The 24,293-nt window shown below is 31.3% G+C and overlaps 1 protein-coding gene across 3 annotated transcripts in view; it reads right to left on the reverse strand.

Moving 5' to 3' along the window:
• Window positions 1-24,293, reverse strand: part of LOC118196520 (phospholipid-transporting ATPase ABCA1-like) — a 416,944-nt gene that overhangs the window by 164,985 nt on the left and 227,666 nt on the right. For all 3 annotated transcript variants that reach the window (XM_085823882.1, XM_085823879.1, XM_085823880.1), the window contains exons 23-26: window positions 23,102-23,239; window positions 16,003-16,247; window positions 8,572-8,686; window positions 5,436-5,650 (exon numbers count right to left, since the gene is read on the reverse strand). In XM_085823882.1, the coding sequence (XP_085680008.1) occupies window positions 5,436-5,650; window positions 8,572-8,686; window positions 16,003-16,247; window positions 23,102-23,239 (713 nt within the window). The remainder of the gene's footprint in view (window positions 1-5,435; window positions 5,651-8,571; window positions 8,687-16,002; window positions 16,248-23,101; window positions 23,240-24,293) is intronic.

Below are 24,293 nucleotides of genomic sequence, written 5' to 3' on the forward strand. Positions count from 1 at the left end.
GCAGAAGTTAAGGAGGCAGTGACCCCTAACATTCTCCAAACTATTTTTGCCTAGTTTTTAGATTTACATTTGAAATTAGCCTTTGTTAGCCAAACTGCTCACATGATTAGATTTTCTGAACCAAACTGTAAAATAAGCTCATACTCTCTAATCATGCAAACTTTAAATTAATTAAATTTTACCTCAACATTTATATTCTGTTAATCCTACGAGCAATGATTTGTTCTGTAATGACCCCAAGCTGTGTAAGCTATGACCCCCCCCCAGGGAAAGCGATTAGAAATGCAATTATTTATGAATGATTAGTGAATAAAATCGTGATTTTGCGATTAGAATTCATATTTTTCTGAGTTTTGTTTCTTGTGCTTTCCCAGGAGCTCGGGTACCTTGGCGTGGTCGGGGGTCTCCCTCGTCAAAGAGGGTCAAAATCCTGAGCTATATGAGACTACTACTTTGCTGACTTGGTGAGAACCTTAGGGTACCAAGTCAGTAACCACCCTAGCATTTGAACTCTGTAAATATTTGATTAATTTTTGTGATCAATTTAATAATCATGAACTCAAAAGACATTCTTAAAGAAGGTCAGGCCTATGTCGCCAACCTTCAAACGATTCTTAAAATTAAGGCCAGCGGACTCAATAGAAATGTGGCCTCAGATATTAGGCATCAGTTCCGACTAACGTTCATTTTATTAACGGAACAATGTGTGGAGATGGCCCACCTAGAAGGCCAAATACAAGCAATAACAATTAAGGAAAAAGAAAAGGATTCTTATGCGGACGTGTTAAAACGCCCCACCAGAGATCGATCTAGATCCAGGAAAAAACCAGAAAAACAGTATGTAACTATCCTTTACCCCATAAAGGAAGGGGATAAATCTGAATCGCTAAAGAAAAAAGTACTGAAATCCATTGATCCTTCGAAGCTCCACATTGGAGTTAAGAGAGTTAAACAGGTTTCCAAAGGAGGACTATTAATCGAAACAAATAAAGAAAATGACTTGGAAATTTAAGAAAAAGAAATTAGTTCCACTCCAGAATAAAAGGAGGAACTCCAAATTGTGAGACCACTCAGACGTTCTCCAAATATTATCATCTACGATATACCAAAGGATATCTTTCTTAAGAAGAGCTCCTGGAAGCTCTAAAGGCACAAAACGAAGGACTTGACGATGATGGATTACAAGTAAAATTTCCAATTAAACAAAAACATAAGTATCACTGGGTGTGCGAGACCACTCCAGACATATTCAAGCAATCAACAAAAATCAAAAAAGTTTGCATTAATTGGGAAAGATTCAATCTAAAAGACTATCTCAGACCAACTCAATGTTTCAAGTGTTGCCAATTCTGGCATATCTCGAAGCAATGTCAAACGGAAGAGGCTTGTGGCCACTGCAGTGAAGTAGGCCACTCCCATAAGTAGTGCGATAGCTAAACTCTTAAGTGTATAAATTGTGCAGAAAGAAATGCAAATAACGAGCAGCAATATGATGAAGGACATTCTAGCTTTGATAAAAATTGTCCATGTCGTATTTTAAAAATAGAAGAACTTAAAAAGCGTATTAATTATGCATAATTCTATTCATAACAATTTTATAAGAGCTGTACAAATAAATTTAGCCAGATCCTATGTAGCAACTGCACAACTGAAAACTCATATTTTTGACTATGATCCGGTTTTTGTACAAGAACCGTACTGCATAAATAATAAACCAGCGGGTTTCCCAATACAAATTAAAGTGATCTCAACATCAGAGGGACTTCCGAAGATGGCCATAATGGTCGTGAATCCCCATCTAACGGTGCTGAATACTGTTACTACTCCGACTTTGAACATTATAACTCTGAAAATTCAACAAAGATCACTATCAGTGACTCACTGATCTCACAGATCTAGCTTCCCTTCTAGACTTGGTTGAGAGACATTTATCAGAAAATCATGATAATATTATATTAAGCGACCTTAATGCTAAGAGTGAACTATGGGGTTCTCCATTTGAGGACCCTAGAGGAAGAATGGTCCGAGAATTCTTAGTTTCGAGACAATTCATTGTTGAAAATGACCCAAATGGTCCTCCAACCTATAACTGCTCCCGAAGTAAAAGCTGGATCAACATAACAGCCTGTCGAGGAAATGCGATTCGAGACTGCAGGGTCTTAGAAGACCTCTCTTTAAGTGACCATTGTTATGTGTACTGTGAAATTTCCTGTGATAAAACTACAGACTCCCTTATACGACGAAAGTATGAGTTGGAAAAATTGGACTGGCTATTGTTAAAAGAAAAACTTGGAAATTACTTTTCAACTATTAAAATGCAATACATAAAAGATACAGTTGATTTAAACGAACTCATAAAAACATGGACACAAAATATACAAGAAATATATGAAATGCAATAAGAGCCAAAGGAAAATTTCTCAACACACAGCACAAAGGAGTCCCATGGTGGACGCAAAACTTAACTATCATGCGGAAAAGAATACTCACTGAAAAGAAAAATCAGAGATGCACTCAAGATGAAGAACTAAGAGCCCAATACAAGCAAATCTATAAAAAGGACTTAGCAAAATACAAACCTGAATTATTGCATTCCAAAAGAACATGCTGGAAAAATCATCTTGAAAATATTGATCCCAAATTACCCTTTGGAATACATTATGATATTCCAAAAGGAAGTATTTCCTTACCATTTCAAATCAAAGCGTTATGAAAGCCAGGCAATACCAAAACTCAAACAATTGACGAGACTAGAAAACTTCTTCTGGAACATCATTTTCCAGCAGATGACCGTAGTGAAGATTCTCCGGAGCACACGTTAATTAGAACTCAACTAAAATGCAGATACGGTGCTAAAAAAGACCTCCCATTTACTAGACAGGAGGTAGAACATGCAATTAAATCTTTAAACATTGGTAAAGCTCCAGGTTTGGATAACCTTCCAAGAGAGATCATATTAGAAGTATTTTACGCTAATCCAATGTTGCAAACTGAACTTTATAATGAACTCCTACGACGAGGTATCTTTCCAGAATGAGCAAAGTATACGATAAGTTGATAACTAACAGATTAAATTACTATCTGTTCTCTAACGGTAAAATTAGCCAAAAACAATATGGATTCACAGTAGGTGTGTGTTCCACGGATGCAATCAAAGATATCATCAATACAGTCAAAGAAATAATAGTTATACAAACATTACACAGTCAAAAGTCGTTAATCCGGACTCGTCGGGACTTCGGCGATTCCGGATTATCGATTTTTGCGAATTATAGATCATCAGTTTAAATCTGGTAAGATGGAATGCAGAAATTATAAAATTAAAAATATGAAACCGTGATTTATGAAATAAAGAACAATTATGATCAAAAGGGTATCAAAATTCACAAAAAAAAAAAAAAAAAAAAAAAAGCTTAATATTAATTTGTTTACTTTATTAAACATTTCTTTCAATGCAAGTTGTTTAAGTTGCTTCCTTTTATGTGATAATACTTTCTCTTTAATTCTATAAACAGACATAATTTCTTGTTCAGTTACAAAGTTCCGCTGTTCAAGTCCTATAATTGCTGTGTCGAGTATACCGACTAATTTGTCAATCGAAATTTTTTCATTTTCTATAACCTCTGTGTCACTTTCTTCACTATCGGAAGCGAATTATAATGAGGAGGAATTTGATTTAAATCATATCAAAGACGGAGTACATCGAGATGAAATACTACATTTAGTAAGGAATTATAAGCCAAATAAAATAAAAACATCTGCCCTGAAGATAAGGATAGTGCTGACAGATCAACTTCCAATTCATTGCGTGACGCGACGGATCGGGAGAGTGCAATTCAAAGAACTAAAAGAGGATGGTCAGACTTCTGTTTTGAAACTATCAATTTTCCCAAAGAAGCTCTCGATTTTCCAGTGCATAAATGGTATACTCACCCAGCACAGATTAAAATCTATGAATGGCACGACCACCTTCCAATTAATAAAGATTACGAAGTATTTACGAATGGATCAAAGAATGATGAAGGCACAGGAGCTGGCTTCTGCGTCTACTGGAACAGTACTCTATAAGCTGAATACACATACAAGCTGGATAAAAACTGTTCCGCATACCAAGCGGAAACACAAGCGATGAAATCAGCTCTTCTCTGTATAAAAGATCATAAGTGCAAAGCTCAAATATACACGGATAGTCAAGCAGTTTTAAAATCTCTGGCAAAGTTTGATATCTTAAATTCAGAAATCATAGAAGTTAAAAAGCTCGTCTTTATAACTAAAGTAAAATTACATTGGATAAGAGGCCATTGCGGTTACAGAAGAAATGAGAAGGCAGATGAGCTTGCTAAAAAGGGTATATCTTCCACATTTTATAATATTAATTATAAAATACCCTTTAGTAATATAGTGCGTAAAGGTAAAGTACAAGCCCTCATCCTGTGGCAACGCTGACGGCAAGAAGAAGAAACTGGTAGATCCACTTTCAAGATCCTTCTAAAAATTTCTGAGAGAAGACACTTTAATGATTTCTTTATTAATCAAATTTTATCGAATCACGGAGCCTTTCCCTGCTATTTTAACAGATTCAAGATCAAAAATCCTCCTAGTTGTTGTCTTTGCAGCTTAGATTCAGCAGATGCACTGCACATGATTCTAGACTGCCCAAGTTTGGACAGTAAATGACAAGAACTATTTCCTCAAAATCTAAACTTCGATCTTTTATGTAAACTATTGTTATTAGAAGAAGGTCGAATTCATCTTTCTAAACTTATGGAATATGTATATACAAATGAAAATATAATTTATGTCTAACATTGATTTGTAATGGCCTATAAATGTTGTATGTTATTCTACATTTTGTATTAATAAAATATGTAAAGAATTGTAATTCTTGTATCTCATCCTTCCTTGTATTATTGAATCTTTATTATCCTTGTATTACTATACGATTATTATCTCTTATCTTTATATACTATTTGATCATGTAATTCTTGTATTTAAATTTCAATAAAGATGTTAGCGAGGCCAATACATCTTCTAGTTAGCAGACTTCAAAATTTATGCTAGGTTTTAAAATATTTAAAATTTGTATTCAAAATTTTAGCTATTGTTGGATTCATTGGATTCTTTTAGCCTATGGCTCTGGTGATACCTCAACACTGAGGTGAGGATTGCATATTCCATTCTTATGTATAAGCTATGAAATTGAAGTTCTGACACAAATAAGTTTATTTTAAAATTCCTTCAGTTAGGTGTTATTTCCTAGAAGACCCAATACAGGATTATAAATTGCCTGTCTGCATGGATAAAAAGTTATATATTCCATACATGCTCACATGATTCAAATGTAAATAGCAGGGAGAAAGCAGATTCACTCTTTTATTTTCCCCACAATCAACCTTGCTGGTGATATAAAAGTACTTAATGAATGAATAAATCACCTCCTCCAGAGATGTATCTGATATGCCATAGCTGCTGATATGTAGTTCTTCTAAGCTCATGTCTAAAGCTTTAAATAATCGCTGAAGTTCACCAGATCTCTGCGAAGAAGGAGGAATGAGATAAGAAACTTCTGATCCAACATCTTCCACCAGCTTGGCTTCTGGCACATACGTGTGGATAAACCTTGTAACTTGGGATATAAGACATAAACCACCTGAAATCAAATGAAAGAAGAAAATTGCAAAGAAAGGACATTAATATGACTCTGTAATCATTGGAAAATAAGACCTTCCTAACATTTTAGGATAAGAAATAAAAATGCAGGGGAATATTTATTTTGTCTTGAAGTAATACTGAGATAAAGAATCTTAGATCCCCTTCTTTCAGAATTTCCTTGCAATTACAGAAATGCAAGCTGCAGCCCAAAGGCATTATTAATGATATATTGTTATTTGCCAGTTTTCTGTCCCACCACAGACCAATTATTGTGGAAGCAGGCCTTAGCTTGAAATCACTCGGCTAGATGTGGCTATTATAATTAGCAGTGATTAGGCATTTATATAGACAATAACTATATATGTGGTTTAATACTTAAACAGTTGTAATAATTGAACTCCTTTCCCCCATTCTCCAATTTTATTTACCAAAATACCCATTGATAAGACCAAATTTTTGTATAAAAGTACAGTAAGAAAAGTCTTATTTTCAAGTGCATATAATATTTTTTGAATACTCTACTTTTCAATGATCTGATAAAATTCTGGTAAGTCATGAATGAGGTTTTAGAACTAGTACTATCAATGAAGCAGAAGTTTTAATTTATAAAGTTTAATAAGCTTTTTCCTTTCTTATTCTTAAAAAGCACAGTACAAAGGATAAATATTAGAACAGGAAACAATCTCACAAGTGCACTCCAGCACATTCACAAGGAATTACTTGAGGATGAGTTTTGGATCTCTTCCTTCAACCTCCCTGAAAGGGCTAAATGTTATTTTAAGTGCCCCCCTGCTACAAAAACACCATGCATTTGCAAATAACCTTGCCTTCTACAGGATTCGAACCTGGACTCAAAATTATGGGAACTGGCTTTCTACCAACATGCCATGAAGGCAGTCTAAAATATTAAAATATTGTACTGTGTTAAGCATGATGGCCAGGAAGGTTACTCCTGAACAACCTCAGGTGAAATTTTAAGACTCATTCTGACTTTCAAAAATTATAGAAATGGTGTCAACTCACTATAGGGATAGTTGATTTAAAAGTGCTATAGTTAAGGCTCAAATTTGGAAGAAATGTTACATATTAACCCTATATTCAAAACCTTTACAATCTAATGAAAGAAAGAAGATTCAGAAAAGCAGTTTTAAAAAAAGATATTGTCAATTATAGATCAAACAATTCTTTCAATAAAGCAATGACTTGACAAGCTCAATATGGTTAGCATGCAATGGTCATTTACAAGTTTTATATGAATTTGTAAAATTGAATAGAAGCTCATTAGTGGAAAACTGCGAAAGTTTGCATTGCAAACAACAATTGAAGGCAAAATAAAGCTGATTGATGAAAATATTTTTTGAAGCTGGGGATTTGATTGTCAGTGAAACTGCAAAATAAAAAAAAGTTTCATGTAACAGCCCATACATTAAGATAAGTATCTTTAAAGTATTACATATAAACATAGGAAGCCTTCTAAAAGATATGTGACAGGTTCCATTTACAATAGACTGCAATTGTTTTAATATATTAAATCATAATATTATGGTTTTGTTATATTAATATGTTTATTTTACATGGAGCACCAAATGCATTGATTGCTGATAGGCTGTAGTCATTTGGATCTCCCCCAAGTTGAGGCACATTTGAAGTTTCATTTCATAAAATGAAAACTAAAACTAATCTACCTTCCTTAAGTATTTCTCTTCCAAAATTCATAACAAATATTACAATGCTTATAATAATTTAATATATTTTAATGTTCATATCTTTACATTCTTGCTTTATTTTGCTAATTTTTATCAATAACTTAAATAACTTCCCAAATCCACCTTTTGAGTAAGTTTTTCTGCTTATTCTCAATTTTCTCATTTCACTGCATTTCTTCTTCCTAGATATGTCATTTGTAAGGATTTCCCAAATAATGGTTTTATAATTTCTACATCAGACTATTTAATGTATGTATTCCTCAGTTCCCTCTATCGTTTTTTTTCCCCCTCTGATAAAAAAAAAAAAAATCATTTGAGACATAAAATAACACCATCCACATTTCATTTCTATTTTGTACTTATAACTGGACTTTAAAGAAAAGACCATTATATTTTAAAATGCATATTATAAAATGCTTATTTAAATTTTATTATTATATAAATATTCCCAGACACAATGTTTTTCCGTTTCCATACATAATAGAAATTTAGTTTAAGTAGCAAAGGTTGGTCTGTTTGTTATAACGACTTCTGACATTGGAGTTACAAAATGACAAAACAACGTTTATGAAAAAACATTGAAATAATGTGTTTTGTTAAATGGCCCCTATGAATTGTCATGTAAAATAAATAACAAGTCATTATCATAAACTATGCAACAAGCTAAAGAGAGTTACAGAAAAAGTTCATTCATGAGGCATTATTTCAGTTTCACACTAAATGTCACACTGAAATAATACTTTTCATAAGAAGATTTGATTAGGAAATATAAGCATTCTCTTCAGTAATTTTATATTTTATATCAAGATAGACACTTGCTAACCGTTTGAAAAATTCAAAAACCTAATTTGCTCTCATGGCACACAGGTTAAGATTAAGGTCTCATGGCACAGAATTAAGATTCCTTCAAGTGCAAGTATCAAAAGAGTACGGAAAATTAAACCCATAATTTATTTATCTTAGAGAAATGAATGAAATGACATAAGCATAAATTATTATTGGTCGTTGGTGATTATTTTTATACAATCAATTAATTACATAATATTACTTCTACATATTTTCACACAATCAAATACCTAATGTTTAAAAATAACGAAATTTCATATAGATTAATACCACATATAAAAAAAGTACTTCTATACTGGAAATGGTATAAAAAGGTAATTTATATTAGACACGCTGGAAAAAATAAAGAATAAAGAATATAAAATACCCCAAGGAGAACTAGATGCTGAACTCAGACCATTTTCTGGCAAGAGATTATTTTCCGACAGATCTGATTTTGAGTCGATGGTAGACATGTCTGCGACACCTTCGTCGGTAATTTCCTAAAAAAGGAAGATAATCATACGAAATTTATAAGAATAGCATGTTTTAACTCATTTAATTCTAATCAAAAATTATATTCTAATTTTAATATCATAACAAAACAGAGTTGGGATTCTTCTGGAGAAAACCCCAAAGAAACTGCAAGAAATAGAAAATGATGTGGGTTTGCTAAAGAAGAAAAAATTATTACTAACAATTTAACTCATTTGAAAATAAATGTTTTATTACTTCTGCTGTAAAGTGCAAAGTTATTAAATAATTTTAAAAAATCTTATGTGGCCAGCACATGACCTCCACCAATTCAGCATTATGACATGGGAACAAAGGAATATCAATGTGCTTTAAGTAAACTATTACTTTTGGTTGATCGTTTGTAAATAAAAATCTAACTAAAATTAGATTAATTTAATTTTACACTAATTTGTTAATAAACTTTATGGGTCAATGTAATAACAAGCACTATTAAATTTTTATTTTTCTGTTCTCATACAATGGACAATAACTATATGTACTTGTGTATGCATTCTCTCCTCATGCTTTGATTTGAAAACACTGCACCATTCGTAGTATATCCTCTGGTCATATAGTATTTTGGATTCAGAAATCAATGATTTCATAATCACAAAATTTTTAAAACAGCCTATCTTTAGAATTCTCTGCCATATATTTCCTTTTACATTCACTACATTATTTATATTTGATATATTATTACTTTAAAAATAATATACAGTGATAACATTCGGTGACAACATCCCTTTGTTTGAAATAAAAGTATACAAACACAAAATTGATGATTATAGTTAATATATTTAATTGCTTCATAAAAACAGCTCATCTTCAAAACAAGCTTATTCTTGTTGCATTTGGCATAATTTCAAGAATACACTTAATGCTCATAAACATAATAGTTGTTTTCAATTACATACCCATTTTAAATAAAAAATTTAAGAAGTTTTGGATTAACTTACAATATATTTCTCCATGGAAATCTGTTCACTGGAAGTGAAATTTAAGTAAAATATCACTTTTGGTTCTCATTTATTTTACCCCAAATTTAGTATGTTGTTCGATATAAAAGTCATATATACTAACATTCAAAAGTCATACATTATATTTTATTATAGTTTTTCATTAAAAATTGTTACAGGCTTCAAGTAAAATCCCAGTTCTGATTACCCATTAAAGATTGTCATGGGCTTTTTATAAACTACCATTTCCAGTTGTCCAATTTTACCCAAAATCTAATCAACTCTTTATATCAGCATATTTTAACCTGTGGTACGTGTACCCCCAGGGGTATGTGAAATGGTCTCAAGAGGTATAAAAAAAAAAAAAAAAAAAAAAAAAAAAGATGTAATGTTGGTCACTGATGGATTGATTGAATATGAAAGAAAAGATATTATTTCAAGTGCTGTTCTAACAACTGGCATTTCAAGGCCAAATATTTCATTATGAAAAATCAAAATAATTATACTGAATCTGACATAATTTTAATTTAGAAAGACATGCTTGTTTCAAATTCAGTTTAGGTATATGTATTTCATCTGCAGGAACAGTACCTGTCAAGAGGGATAGGATCAGTGCCAACACTGACAACAAATATATTTCAATAAGCTTTACACAAAGTCAGCAGGCAATTCAGAATCTTTTTCTGTAATAAAATTTTATTTCTGCAAAGAATCTGGGATAATACAACATTTAAATAGGATGAAAGCAACTTTTAAAAAATATCCCAAACGTAGAACATACGAACACTGGATTGTATTCCTTTTCAGTGAAACGTATTTCCAGTGTGCATGTTTATCAGAAAAAAATTGATTGAACTGAAAATTGATTTTTCACTTAACACATTTATGCCTTGGTAGAATTTTAAAAGAAATCACTCCTCTCTTTCTGGACCAACTTGAAAAAAGAATATCCTGAACAATCAATTGAAAATTGATTTTTCACTTAACACATTTATGCCTAGGTAGAATTTTAAAAGAAATCACTCCTCTCTTTCTGGACCAACTTGAAAAAAGAATATCCTGAACTATTCAACACAGTAATCACAATTTTGTTACCATTCAAAAGCACTGTATTATGCAGGAATATTTTCTAGCATAAGTTCAGACTTGAAACTGCATTTTTCATCTTTTGATTCAGACTTTAAATTACTGAGTACTGCCAAACAGCCTCAAAGTTCCCATTAAATAAGCTTTTACTTTTTTTTAATTTAATTAAATGTGTATAATTACGAATGTACATAATTTTTGCTTAACTGGTATAAACAAAAATGTCTCTGTATTATTACTGTATCTGTAGACACGGCTCTTGATAATTATACATAATGAGTGAGGTGGAGTACATGGAGCAGTGATGATAGGTCAAGGGATATACAAGTTAAAGAAGGTTGAGAACGCTGCTTTATACAGATGTAGAAAGCTTGTATATGAAAAATGAAAATTTTTGGAAGTTTTATATAAGAGCTATTGTGGATGAATTGTCATACAAACACACAGACATTCTTAAAATAGAACCCTAATTTAGGTTAATTCACTGAAAACTCAAGAGTTAAATTTTAGGAATGAAAACATTACCTACAAGTTGACAGGATGTAAAAATGTGAAAAATGTGTTAGAATTATCATACACTTGCAGATAAGATATTTCACTGATTTTTTTCTTTCAAACATGTTGCATCAATATGATTATCATTACAATTTAAAATTTTACAAATGAACTAAATTTTTTAAAAAAAAATTGTATAGTTAATTAATAGTTTTTAGGAATATTTTGATGTTTTAAACATGTCCCAATTATATAATATTTCATTTTATTTTTTTTTCTTTTGTTCAGTAGCTCCTTCTCTTTCTTTTAATTGGCATTTTTTTAATAAATGATCTTGGTAAAAGATCTACCTGCTTTTTAAACAAAAATTTTATTGGTTTCTGCACATGAATTTGCATTTTATAATATGAATACATATAATGGAAATATTTAAACTGAAGAAATAACTAAAAAATAAGTTTCCCCCCCCTGCATGATTTTCTCCACCATGGAAGAAGTTGCCAATCCTGTTCAGAATACACAGTTTCCAACACCTAACCTTACCCTAGTACCATGTGCAATACATTAAATTTGAAAGAAAAGAGTCATTTCTGAAATTCACATGAATTCTGCTGAACTTGAGATTAAATTTCAGCAGAATTATAGTAAATTTCCTCCTCTTTTGAATTTACTTATTCAAAACAAGTTACTGCATGCAGGGCCAACCAGAACTGGTGCAACTGCACTGGGTGGCACAATTTAGGGGCATCAAAAATTTTAGAATTAAGCGAAGCATTGAGCAACAAAATTTAGGGATGGCAAAATTTTTAGAATCTAGGTCTTGCATCGGCCAGCATAATTTAGGGGCAGAAAAATTTTAGAATTTTTGGAAGCACTATGCAGCAGAATTAAGGACTTGTAAAGACTGCACAAAGCAGCAAAATGCCTAGTGCCAGTCCTGACAGTATGCAATAGCAAAAAATGTTCTGCTTTGTTAACTACATTTATAATGCCATACATTCAACTTCATAATTCAGTTTTGCTTTCTAGTCTTCCTCAATAATTAATGTTATTTAATTATCTCCATCGATACTTACATATTAGTTCAACCTTAATAGAAGTGTGCAGATTTTCAGTATACACCAAATTTTGGCAACCATGAGCATAACAATTCTTACGTATTAAAAAACAATGTCACCTTTTTTGTGTGTGCTCTTTTTGTTATATTTCAAGTTTCAATGACTTTAATATATACATTTTATATTTTTATTTTATAATTATCTGCTTGTGAAATTTCCTTGCAATGGAAAAAACTGTGGCAAAATTTATACAGAAAAACAGTAGAGTAGAGTTCTGCAAACTTGAACGAACATGGACTGAGAGGATGTCGGGTTACCGAAAATATCAGTTTTATGGAAGAAGGTATGGGTATACGCAACTTATAATATTTTGTTCAATGTCTAAATCCATGGCAATTTTATTAATATTTTTTTATTCTCCAGTATCTTAAGGCATGCAATTTCATTTCCATTGTTCTATTAATTTCTTTTCTTCTTGTTCAACATTTTCATTTGCTTAGACAGGTACCTCTGCTAGCTCTGTAGTACCACAGGTCTTTGAGGTCTTGGTGAAACTAGCTACTATTAAGCTTTCACCTTAATTTTGAGGGACAGCAATCCCAGGGGGCTTGTTTCAAAGTCTCTTACAACTCTTTACTTACCAGAATCCCCTTGAAATTTCTTTCGGCTCGCCATGTATTACGAGTGCCCCCTTGCCCTACAGACATTATATGCTTACAAACATCCATGCCTTCTCACAGATTCGAAAGCAGGCCACTTGGCATGGTAGCTAGCATTACTCACAACTATACCTGCTAGGACAACACATTGCAACAATTGTAAGTCTGGAAACAAAGAGAAACTCTACCCAGATTAAACTGAAAGTTTAGCTTACAACAGAATACAGCCATAAAGTTTGGCTTTCAACAGGGCACAGCTATAAACCTGATAACTGCTAGCAACAGAAAAGAGGAATGTAAGTGGTAATTAACAGGGTTTATCTGACTTTTTCAGCCATTTTATTACTAAGTGGAGGAATGGGGTGGATTGGAATTTTATTGAAAAGAAAATCTGTTACCACATTCATTATACAGATTCCAAGAAATTGTGGCACAAAGAGAAAGAGACAAAAATTGCAAAATTAAAATATCATAATAAATTTTTTAAAAGAACAGGAAATTACGTAGCCATTTATATACAATAAATATGTACTGCAAATACAATGACACATAAATTAAAATTTACTTATATTATTTGCACCACTGTAGAGGTGATTCTAGAAATTATTATAGCTATTAATAACATTATTTCAAAGAGAATGTTTTGCTTGGTTAGCAGATTCTAGCAATTATAAGTAAAAAATGAAGGTCAAGTTGTATGGAATGTCAATAACTGGAAGTTGAATTTGCTGAACTCGACTACAGTTTGCCACAAAATTATTGAAAAATTATTGAAAACAACTGCTTTAAATTTTTAAAGTGTTCATCATAAAACTTTCAACATAACAATAGAAATCCAAAGCTTGCTTGTAAGTAGATTTACTGATTGGTTTTAAGGATAAATACCTAATTTAAATATAAGAAACATAGGCAATAATAAACATGTATGTATGTACAAAATATTTTTTTGCACTTATAATTTATCACTTGTTGCTTTCTGTAAAATATCACACTGGGCCAAGGTTATTGTGCTACTACATTAAATAACTTTTTGTTATTGATGCAAATTAAAATTAAGTTTCAAAATCTATCAAAATTCATAGCTGCGAAAGCAGATCATACAGCAAGTATACAAATATATACATATATATATTATATTACAAAAAAGAAAGAAAGAAAAAGGTTATTGTAAGTATGCATATGAAGTTAATTAAATTACATATAAAATTAAAATATTAAAATTATAATACTGCTACAAAATTCATAGATGTAAAAGCAACAAAATTCATAGATGTGAAAGCAGATTTTAAAGCAAGTATACAAAAATTCCCTTAATGAAAGAACCCTGCTGCTTCCGACAGGTTTGCTAACTCAGTAAAAAATTGCATTATACTACTTTTCTGAATCCACAGTTTAACTGATTTTATACACAATAAATTTATGCAGTTGAGAGTTATGAAAATGATTATATTTAATTATATTAGCTTTCAGAAGTTAAATATTACATTTTTAGTTTTGTGTACAATAATACTTTTGCTAAATGGAAAGGATGGTCACTTAGTGACATAAGATTCTGCTGTCAGACAGGTTTTGCTATTTACAGACTATTTCTGTGTTATTTTTTATATACATTTTAACACAATTATTGATCTTTTGCACGCTACTTTAAATCTAGTTTACTGTTATAATGTCTAGGAAACAAGAGTTGTTACTAAATGAAGAAAACTGAAATAAAAAAAAATAAATAATTAAATAAAAAAGGACATATTTACCAAATATAGAACTCTAAAAAAAGTGGGGGGAATTCTTTTGTCAGCACTGAAATCAAATATATAGGTTATTTTTAAGGATCATTTGTAAATAAAACCTGAAATTTCTCATGTACCTGAAAATGAGTGCATGTCAAAGTTCCAAGAATTCTCTGTGCAGAATCCGATACCATTCACATTTATGGTATCAGTCTGTATGCAGTTAAAACGTTTAAGGAAATTAAGTGCCTGCCACCTGTCAAATATATGTCATCTATTTCTTAACAGCAAGAAATGTGAAATTTGCGGATCTTCATCATCAGATATGAAAAATTTACAGTGAGCAATGTTAAAATATGAAAAGAGATAGGACTGTCTGAGGAACTGTCCAAGATAAATCACACTCAGGTTTGCTATCTATAATACTGACAATTTGGTACAGACCCAAATTCACACAAACAGGAGATTTGAGCAAACTGTACAGAGAAATGAAAACCGTTGATGGGGAAATATAAATGACAGTGGTATGACTAGCTCTCATCATCATCAGCAGCAGAGTTCTTTTAAAAGAATATCTAAAAACTCACTATTTGTTATGATAAACTAAAATCAAAATTTTGTAAAAAAATAGATAAACCACATTAATTTCAGAAAATAAATTATTTTAAAAAATATTTTTACTCTTTTCCTTTTTATAGCAAATTGGACCCTACATAAAAAATAACTTTTGTATAACTGGAAGAAGAAAAATAGAATCAAAATGAGCAGCTTGTTGAAAATAAACAATTTGAGCATTCCACGTAAAACATTTTTCCAATACTCAATATTTATTTTGGAGTTTTTCACTCAATTTCATGTGTCAAATATTCCATTGAATAGGTTTGTGTTAATAGACAAGGCAAAAAAGATAGTATTTAATTGAATGTGAAGGGTAACTACTTTTCAATCAGACCTTAATTTAAACTGCACCATGCAATTTCATGTTAAATCACAAGAGGATAATTTGAGTATGCCCAAGGTGACTGTTAAAGACTATTTCAAAAATTTATCAAAAGAAATGGGAGGATATTAATTTAAATATATTTTTTATCTTCATAAACTGGTCTTATCTTTCATACCATTTATGTATGAAAGCCCAGTCTTTTAAAGTGATCAGTGTAATGAAGCCTTAGTAACTAAAATAAGACGTATTTTTTCCTGAACTAAAATTTGTCTTTTTCCTTTGTATGTCTTTTTTTAAATCATCAATTGGAAGTATAAATGTCACTTTATTGTGATTTTGGTAATTAAAAAGGAGTATGAGCATATGAAGATTCACTTACACTAGAACCTTTATGGGAATTTTCCTTCATCATGCTGGAAGAGCCCTTGCTGTTCCTGTGCTCATGGTTAATAAGGTTATAATCAGATGATTTCACAAGAGTCAAATAGTAACCATTGCCAAATCGAGTTTTCAGAAACAACGATGAACCACAGCACCTGAGTTTTCCATTCGCAATTACGGCAATGCGATCTCCAAGCAGATCTGCTTCATCCATGTGATGGGTGGTGAGAATCACAGTTCTTCCTAAAATAAAATGAACCTTTGTAATTTGGGTGACAACGCTTCATGCTTTTAAAAGAATTATTTTAAACATGGAGCGTGTAAAAATTGGCGAAAATATTGTCAATAATATCAGGATTCAAAGAAGCTGCAATTATATATCCCCAGATTAAGAGACAGTAAACGAAGAGGATGAATGTGATGATTTGGCAGACTTAGACTATTAAGATCAGGATTCGCCCAAATCTTTTTGTGAAGAATCAGATTTTGATGGCTTCATATGATGTACAGTTAGCTGTATTTCTTTTTGTTAGCAAAAGTAAGATTTATAATTTGCTTCTGTTATTCAATTTAATTCTTGTTGCAATATTTTTTAAAACATAGCGGGAGCATATACATAAGTATATGGACTTCTTTAGTAGAAAAATATAAGTAAATCTCCAAACATAAGTATATTTTTCAACATTTCTTACCTATAACTTATTTTTGAATAATGGGTTCATTTCCTGCATTTTTCTTAAGTGATATGCAATATATTATGATATAGGTTAAGATTTTGTGACTCAGACATTCATAACAATGTCATGCACAATTTAACTTCATGCCATTTATACTGATATAGCATTTCTGTGCAATTTTTTTTTGGGTTAATATTTATATGCTGATGCAGCCTTTCTTCCAGAACTTACGGTACTTATCCTAATACTGGATGCTACATGTAAATTGAAAAAAAAATATAGGGAAGTACAAAATAGAAAAATAAATGTCAGTGCGACATTGCCTGCCACCACCCAGATTTTTACTTATCTGAATTCATGTGGCATCAGTCACAAAAGATGATGCAAATGTTTCCAATAATATTAATGTCTCCTGAATTATCTGAAATTAATTTCATAAAATCCATTTTATATTTTTTTAAATAGTGAATGTTTATGTTCTTTTCATGAAGCAGTAAATATCATTACATATACCATCTAATGCCAAAATTCAAATTTAGCACCAAATAGCATCCCATTAACTGGGAAATGCCCTAGAAATATTTTTTGGTTTTGACAGTAGTGCCAAAACTTAATAATTAACAACAACATATTTTTTACTATTAGATAAAATAAACTATAGTTAGGTAATACATATTTAAATACAAAGTTTTAAATAGAAGAGGTACATGCAAGTATAAAATTTAAAATTATGCAAAAAAGCCATCTTCAACAGCCACAGATTTTGAATAAAACCTATCAATTTTAAAAACCTATCAATTTTTAAATTTAGTTTTTGATTGAAAACAAAGTTTTCAATCAAAGACTAAATTTCTACAAACCAAACAAAATTTTCACACACAAAAAGTTACAGAACAGCATAAAATATTCTGAGAATACTAGATTTTAAAAACAATTAGGCAACAAAATTATATAAGAAATTAATATTTCATATCAATATAATTGATGTTTCATTCCTACAATCAAAATCACACAAAAGCTAAACTGAATGTAAATTTTGCTTTAATCTGAATCTCAGCTTTAACTGCTAACCTCTTAAATTCTTTATTAACCCCTTTGAGCCAGGTAGCGAAAACGCGCGCTTATCACTGAGGCCGGCAGTGTCTTACGCGAGCGTCTCTCCAGGGCTGGGGACTTTTTTGCTACTAAGCCTAAATCCATGAAATTTCCGAAGTATCAACGCATTGTTTAATAATGCTCTATAGAGTATTTAAACAAACGAAGCATCATCGTCTCATTTTCTTATCACTCTCTTCTGAACAAAGTTTTGGAAAATGTCTTTCAGTTAATCTTTCAGAATCAATATCAGAATATCAGAATTTCAGAATCAATATCTGAAATATTTTGCATCATTTCTGCTATTTCATGCTCTGTTAAACATTTTCGACGCTTCGACATTGCAACGGTAAAAACAAAGAATTCACGTCTAACAAGATCTAATTATTTTCTAAAAACTGAACTGCAAACCGAAATACCCAACGCTTTAGAGCAAATAAAACTTCTCTACTTACAGTAAACAACTACCACGTGCGAATAAAGTGTGATTTAAGGAGACGTCATAAATCACGCCATTCGGAAACATTTATTTCCCCGTTTGTTTATATAATCAAAAACACGTGTATGTGAGTCATGCTTCTCTCATTTCGAGTAGAAGGTCTAATTTACATGTATCTGAAACCATATGGACATACAGTGCCATCTTGTGGCAGAAATTATAGTTTGAAAAATGTTTCAAAGTACTGGCACAAATACGTGACAGTCGGTAGAGAATGGAACAATCCTCTGGCACGCCTGCATGTCGGCCGGTAGGTAAGTGCGTTCGTTGCTGGCACGTATACGTGACAGTCGGCGCGAAGGGGTTAATTAATTACCATATATTCTGGCATATAATGTACATGTTTAATATAAAAAATAAGATCCCAGTTTAGGGGTGTGTGTTACATGCTAGATACACTATGTACCACATGCCATACCTCCCAAATTTCCGTTAACACAGTATGGAACATCTTTCCTGGTCATCTCAGTTCCAAGAACAGGGACATTTCCTGGCCTTGAAGATCCCCTGCCTTTTAGCATGTGATTTCTTCCTTTGGGGTCATTTGAAATTTGAGACCCACCACACACCTTCCAGGAACTGAAGGATCGAATTCAGGAGGAAGTTAATCGAATTCCAGTGCTAGTCTTACAAGGTGCGATGTCTAACTTCTATAAAAGACTTGGAATATGTGTGAAGGAAAACAAGGACCACCTATGTGATGCTATTTTCAAGTGATGGACATTTTGTACTCTGATATGCTTGTGCAATATGTGCAAGTTGTTCATTCCTCATAAATTGCAAGCATTGTAAATTCATGTTGTATTTCTTTTATATCGTTGTGAAGTTATTTGTATCGCTGGTGTAGGTTTCAAAATCGCCCATTTCACTGTTGTGGTAAAATATACCAGTATTACATAAGATGTTTTTATGAGATACAGTTTTTAAAAGTATCTCTATAAAATGATAAAAAAAATGACATATGTTGTAGTTTTTATGAATATCAGAAATATTCAGTTACCTTTGTATCAAACTACCGTATATTCTGGCAAATCATGTGCACTTTCTATATAGCAACAACAACAACAAAACAAAAACAAAAAAAAGAAGAGACCAAAATTTATAGGCATGCCTTTATACATTAGGTATAAAAAATTATAGATTTAAAAATAAGGAGTGAGCATTAAAAAAATTAGACTTTTATATATACCTAAATGCTATTTATTTAAAAGAAATAACATACCTTATGAACTTAGAAATTTTCATTTTCTGATTACGTGAAAAGTTCATCCTATTCATCTTCGAATTCATAGAATTCTGTTTCATCTTCACAATAACTGTTGCTCTGATTCGTAAATGGATAATAATTTTCCGTTCCATCTAGATTGTTAGATAAACTGAATTTTTTAAATGACTTTTGGATTATGTTGGGTTTAATTTCATTTCATGCTTTTATTATTCACTAACACACTATTTCTAAACTGGCATGACACATTTGGTATCCTTTTGTAAATGTTTTAACATCCATGTATTTTACTGTCATTTAAAATTTTCTTTGAATGGCTTATTGATACATACATCTAAAGTCTGGACTAATGGCATTAATCCACCTGGAAAACTGCACTGCCTGTATGCCTGCTCTTTCATTCAATAATTTCTTTGTATTATCCATTAGATAAGATCTAAACATGTCCCAGACTAAAAGACATTCTGGATTCTTTAAGGCAAAAGGACACTTCTGCCAAACATTTCTATACAACAATTTCATCATCATTTTCATCCATCCATCTTTTCTTGTGAACATGAATGAAAACACCATTTGGGAAATTACATTTTGACATTGTCTTTCTTTTAAAAATAAATATGGGTTTTTAAATTTTGAACCATCCGTGCACTAAGGTAAAGTGAGATCATTTGTGACCTGTTGTTTTTATATGAACCATTTTTGTTCCTTTCACATCAATTGTTTTATTTCCTATAATATCAAACATTACTGGAGTTTTATAAGTATTTCCAACATCTGAAAGTAAATGCTTTTTTTTTTTTTTTTTTTTTTTTTGCCTTTGTAGGTCAATAGTATACTTCCGGAAACTAATCAATTTATTATCCACATCTTTCGGAAGCCTTTGCGAAACTTTTGTTTTTTCTCGTAGAAGTAAATTATTCCGTGCCATAAATCTACTACACCAACTTAAAATTGCTTTACATTTTTCACTTTCATTTTCATTCTTTTTGGTACACTTTAAGGTAAAAAAACGTATACTGTTTCTTGTTACAAATAATCCATTCTGGCACTTTTCTAGGACCCAGTTCGCAACACTTTCTTGTAGGAAAGGCCATTTTGTTACTCCTTTAGGCAAAGCATACTTATTCTTTGGCATATTAATTATTGTGATTTCACTTTTATTCCACTCATGCATGCAGCTTTCACCAACACTAAACATCGTTGCTGCAGCACAATTTCCATTTTCTTTCGAAGAATGAATGACTTTGCATTTGAAAAAAGCACTGTGCTTGTTCCTTTTCATGGGAGCCATATTTACTACTAAAAGGAACACTAGATCAACTGTATTTCAACTAGAGCAAATGCGACTTACTAAAGGCTTCAATTTTCACTTCAAAATCATAGCTTCAAATGACTACAGAGAGAGAAAACATCTAACTCCTAATTCTACGAATTCATTCAGGTTGGAAGTGCATTCTTACTCCAAATTATATCCCCCTTTTTTCGAAACCCTACAACAGCATTCTTCTGGGCAACTGCATTGAATACAATATGCCCTGTTTGCAGGAATATTTACTACCTCAAGCATTTAGCCAACACACATGTCGTTCCCCTTGTTGCTTGTTGATTCAATATACCATGGTTCGAAAGGCGAAAACAAATCTTCAAATAACTTACCTCAAAAAGTAAGAGCATTGCACATGTATCTTTTAGGTTTCTTTGTGAAGAATTGGATGTGCATTATATGGCAAATATACCTAAACTTTAAAAAATAAAGCTTGAATTTAAAGATGTGTGTTATACACCAGAAAATACATAAGAATTTGGATTCTACAATTTCTTTCTACAACTCAGTTTAATTCTATGAAAGGTGACAGATGACATTCAATATCACCTATCATTAACAATAATTATAACTAAACCAATGCCATATTTAAATTAACTAGTGAAAAGTCTAAAAGCAACAATTCCCTCCCAAAAAAGTTGCACTCTTTACTAATAACTATACGAACACTGTACCAAAATTCAGAAATGAGAAATCTGCAAGAAACAGCACCCAAAAAAGTTGCAGAGATTGGGGGAAAACGATACTTAACATAGTAATGGAGAAGCATTGGCTAATTTTAGTGACAATTTGATACAAGTCGCTTTATTTGGCAGTCACTTCTAAAATAGTTTTGAAGAGTTTTCCACCGAGATGCAATACTCTGCTGCTACATGAATCCCTAAAAGTGCAACGTTAGACGGTGTCTTGTGTACCCTATGTTTTTTGCTTTGCCGTTCTGAAGAACTCCTTACCAATTTGATATTTTAATATTAAATCTAGAATGTATATTGCACAATAAAAAAAAAAAAGAGACAGTTTATCTCCCTTTCTAATGGACCGATTGATGAAATTCAAATTGCACTTTTCATGTCTCAAAAGCATGACTTAGGATACATACTAGATTTTTATATAGCATTAATCCAACATAGGTATTTTGACACAAAATTGGACTTTTTCTGAAATGGCATGCTATTTTTTTCCATATTTTGATTTTACGACTCAAATTATGCTTAAATATTAAATTTTGTAAAATTTGGTGCAAAATTTACAGAGAAATTCAAAAATTTATCTTGGTTTATTTTTTTCAGTTTTAGCCACGAAATTTATTATTATTTATTATTACTTGGTGATCTTTTTAATTTATAGCAACTTATTTTCAAAAAAGGTCATCATTCATACTTTCAAATGATTTAAAAAAAGTGTGTAAACCACATTTGGCATTATTATCGCTTATTACATATATACCAAATTTCAAAACATGCTAATGTATAAATTCATGTATATCATAGAAAATTTTGTGTAAAAAACTCATTTTTTGCAGGTGCGCTTAGAAATACATCTACTTTAAAATGATGTTAAAAATTTTATAGGTTATGATACAAAAATTGTTTTGAAAAATTTATAAAAAATATTAAAAATACAAATTTTTAAAATAAATAATAAAAAATGTACGGATTATATTTGGATTAAGCCTAAATTTCGAATTTTGAAAGAAGAAATCAAGTAAGTTTAATAAAAAAAGAGATATTAATAATTATATATCAATTTGTCAGTCGGCCCAGTAGAGAAGGAGATAGAGAACTGACCCCCCTTTTTTTGTGTGCAGTGTACAAACTGAAACACCATGAATTCTTCAGCAATACATTTGTAAGAAGTTAATACCATCTGCTTCATTGTTTGGTAGATTCTACACACCCAGAATCAAACTGTAAACTAAAAAAAAAAAAAAAAAAAAAAAAAAAAAAAAAAAAAAAAAAAAATGATTATTATAGATGTTCTTAGTGATGTCATTGTGTACAAAATAGTTTGTGTTTTGGTGCCAAAGTTGGAAATTATTCGCTCTTTTTTGATGAATTTTTGCTTTTTCTCCATTAACTTGCAAGTACCAAAAACAGTTTTTAAGTGAAAAAGAGTACAATTTAGCAACAATTCAATTCTAAAATTAAATGCTTGAACCAAAAAGGGAAAAAAATTATTTGTGCCATTTTTATAACTTGTAGATGGTACTGAATTTATTCTCATTGCAGCTGCATGTAATAAAAGATTTTTATTTTTGCGGAAAAAATTTAAACATACCAGCTTTATACTTAAGCAGGAGTTCCCAGATAGATCTTCTTGCATATGGATCTACACCAGCAGTAGGTTCGTCCAGTATAACGGTCTGAGACCCTCCAACAAAGGCGATGCCAATAGACAACTTACGCTGCATACCACCTATAGAAAAGGAACAAATAGTTGAACATTTTAAAAAATTTACTACTGCAGTTACTTTCATCTGTATGATTTAATTTTCTGCAAGATTCATAACTGTAATCAGAAATTTAATGACATTTCAATCTGCTGAGAGATTGATAAACAAAGAAGTTAAGCAAGATTCAAGACTTAACATTGTGCAAAGCTAGGGTAAAGACTTAGCAGTGTCTCCTAAAATAAGTGACATTCCATAGGGGCAAGATCAGATCATCCTATAAATGATGTTATTTTTCATATAGGACTTACTAAATCATGTTTTAACATGCTTAAACACACTTAGCATGCTTGATTTTCATGGATGTATAAATAAGCAAATTCAATCATTCGTGCACTGGAGATAAAAATGGTCCCCCCCATAACGTGTTCTATTGCTCGCTTTGAAATCATTGAGTTTGTTAATCAAAAATTCGTTAAAGTGTTACAAAATATGAAATCGATAATAAAACACATTCCAAATTAGGGCTTCCAGACGCCTATATTCGGTGGAGGATTATGTTATTCAAAATTTGATGGCTCTAGGTACCATTGTTTTAGCATAATGCAAGAAATATACATGCATTTATGTAGATTCTTTATTATTTAATTTCTTTAAATATAATACAGAGCCCTAATATTTGGCGGCAACAATTTAAAAAGTGAACCGACATTTCAATGCGAAATGCCAAAACGAAATTAATTGCCCTTCTGAGCTAACACCCTTTGGGCTATAGTGCAGTAATGCTGTCAAAAATGTGGAAGAAGTGTATGATAATTGAGTTTGGAATGTTCGTGAGTTTGCAATGTTATATAAAATTTAACCAAGATTAAAAAAATGGCAGACAGTGTGGCTTTTTTAAAAATAATGAGTTGAAACATTAATAACATTACAATAATGTGTTGACAGACATTCATATGAAACTCTTGAAGAATAGGTAAAACAGATTAATATATGATCACCAACTGTCTACAAGCATTTAAAGAAACTTGGAATCATGTCTCAGCTTTGCAGATGGGTTCCAAACAAATTTAGTGATGA

Source organism: Stegodyphus dumicola, chromosome 9 (genome assembly GCF_044657685.1).
Source record: "Stegodyphus dumicola isolate Sdum_Otavi_A_Nest chromosome 9, ASM4465768v1".
In the NCBI taxonomy this organism is placed as follows: Eukaryota; Metazoa; Arthropoda; class Arachnida; order Araneae; family Eresidae; genus Stegodyphus; species Stegodyphus dumicola.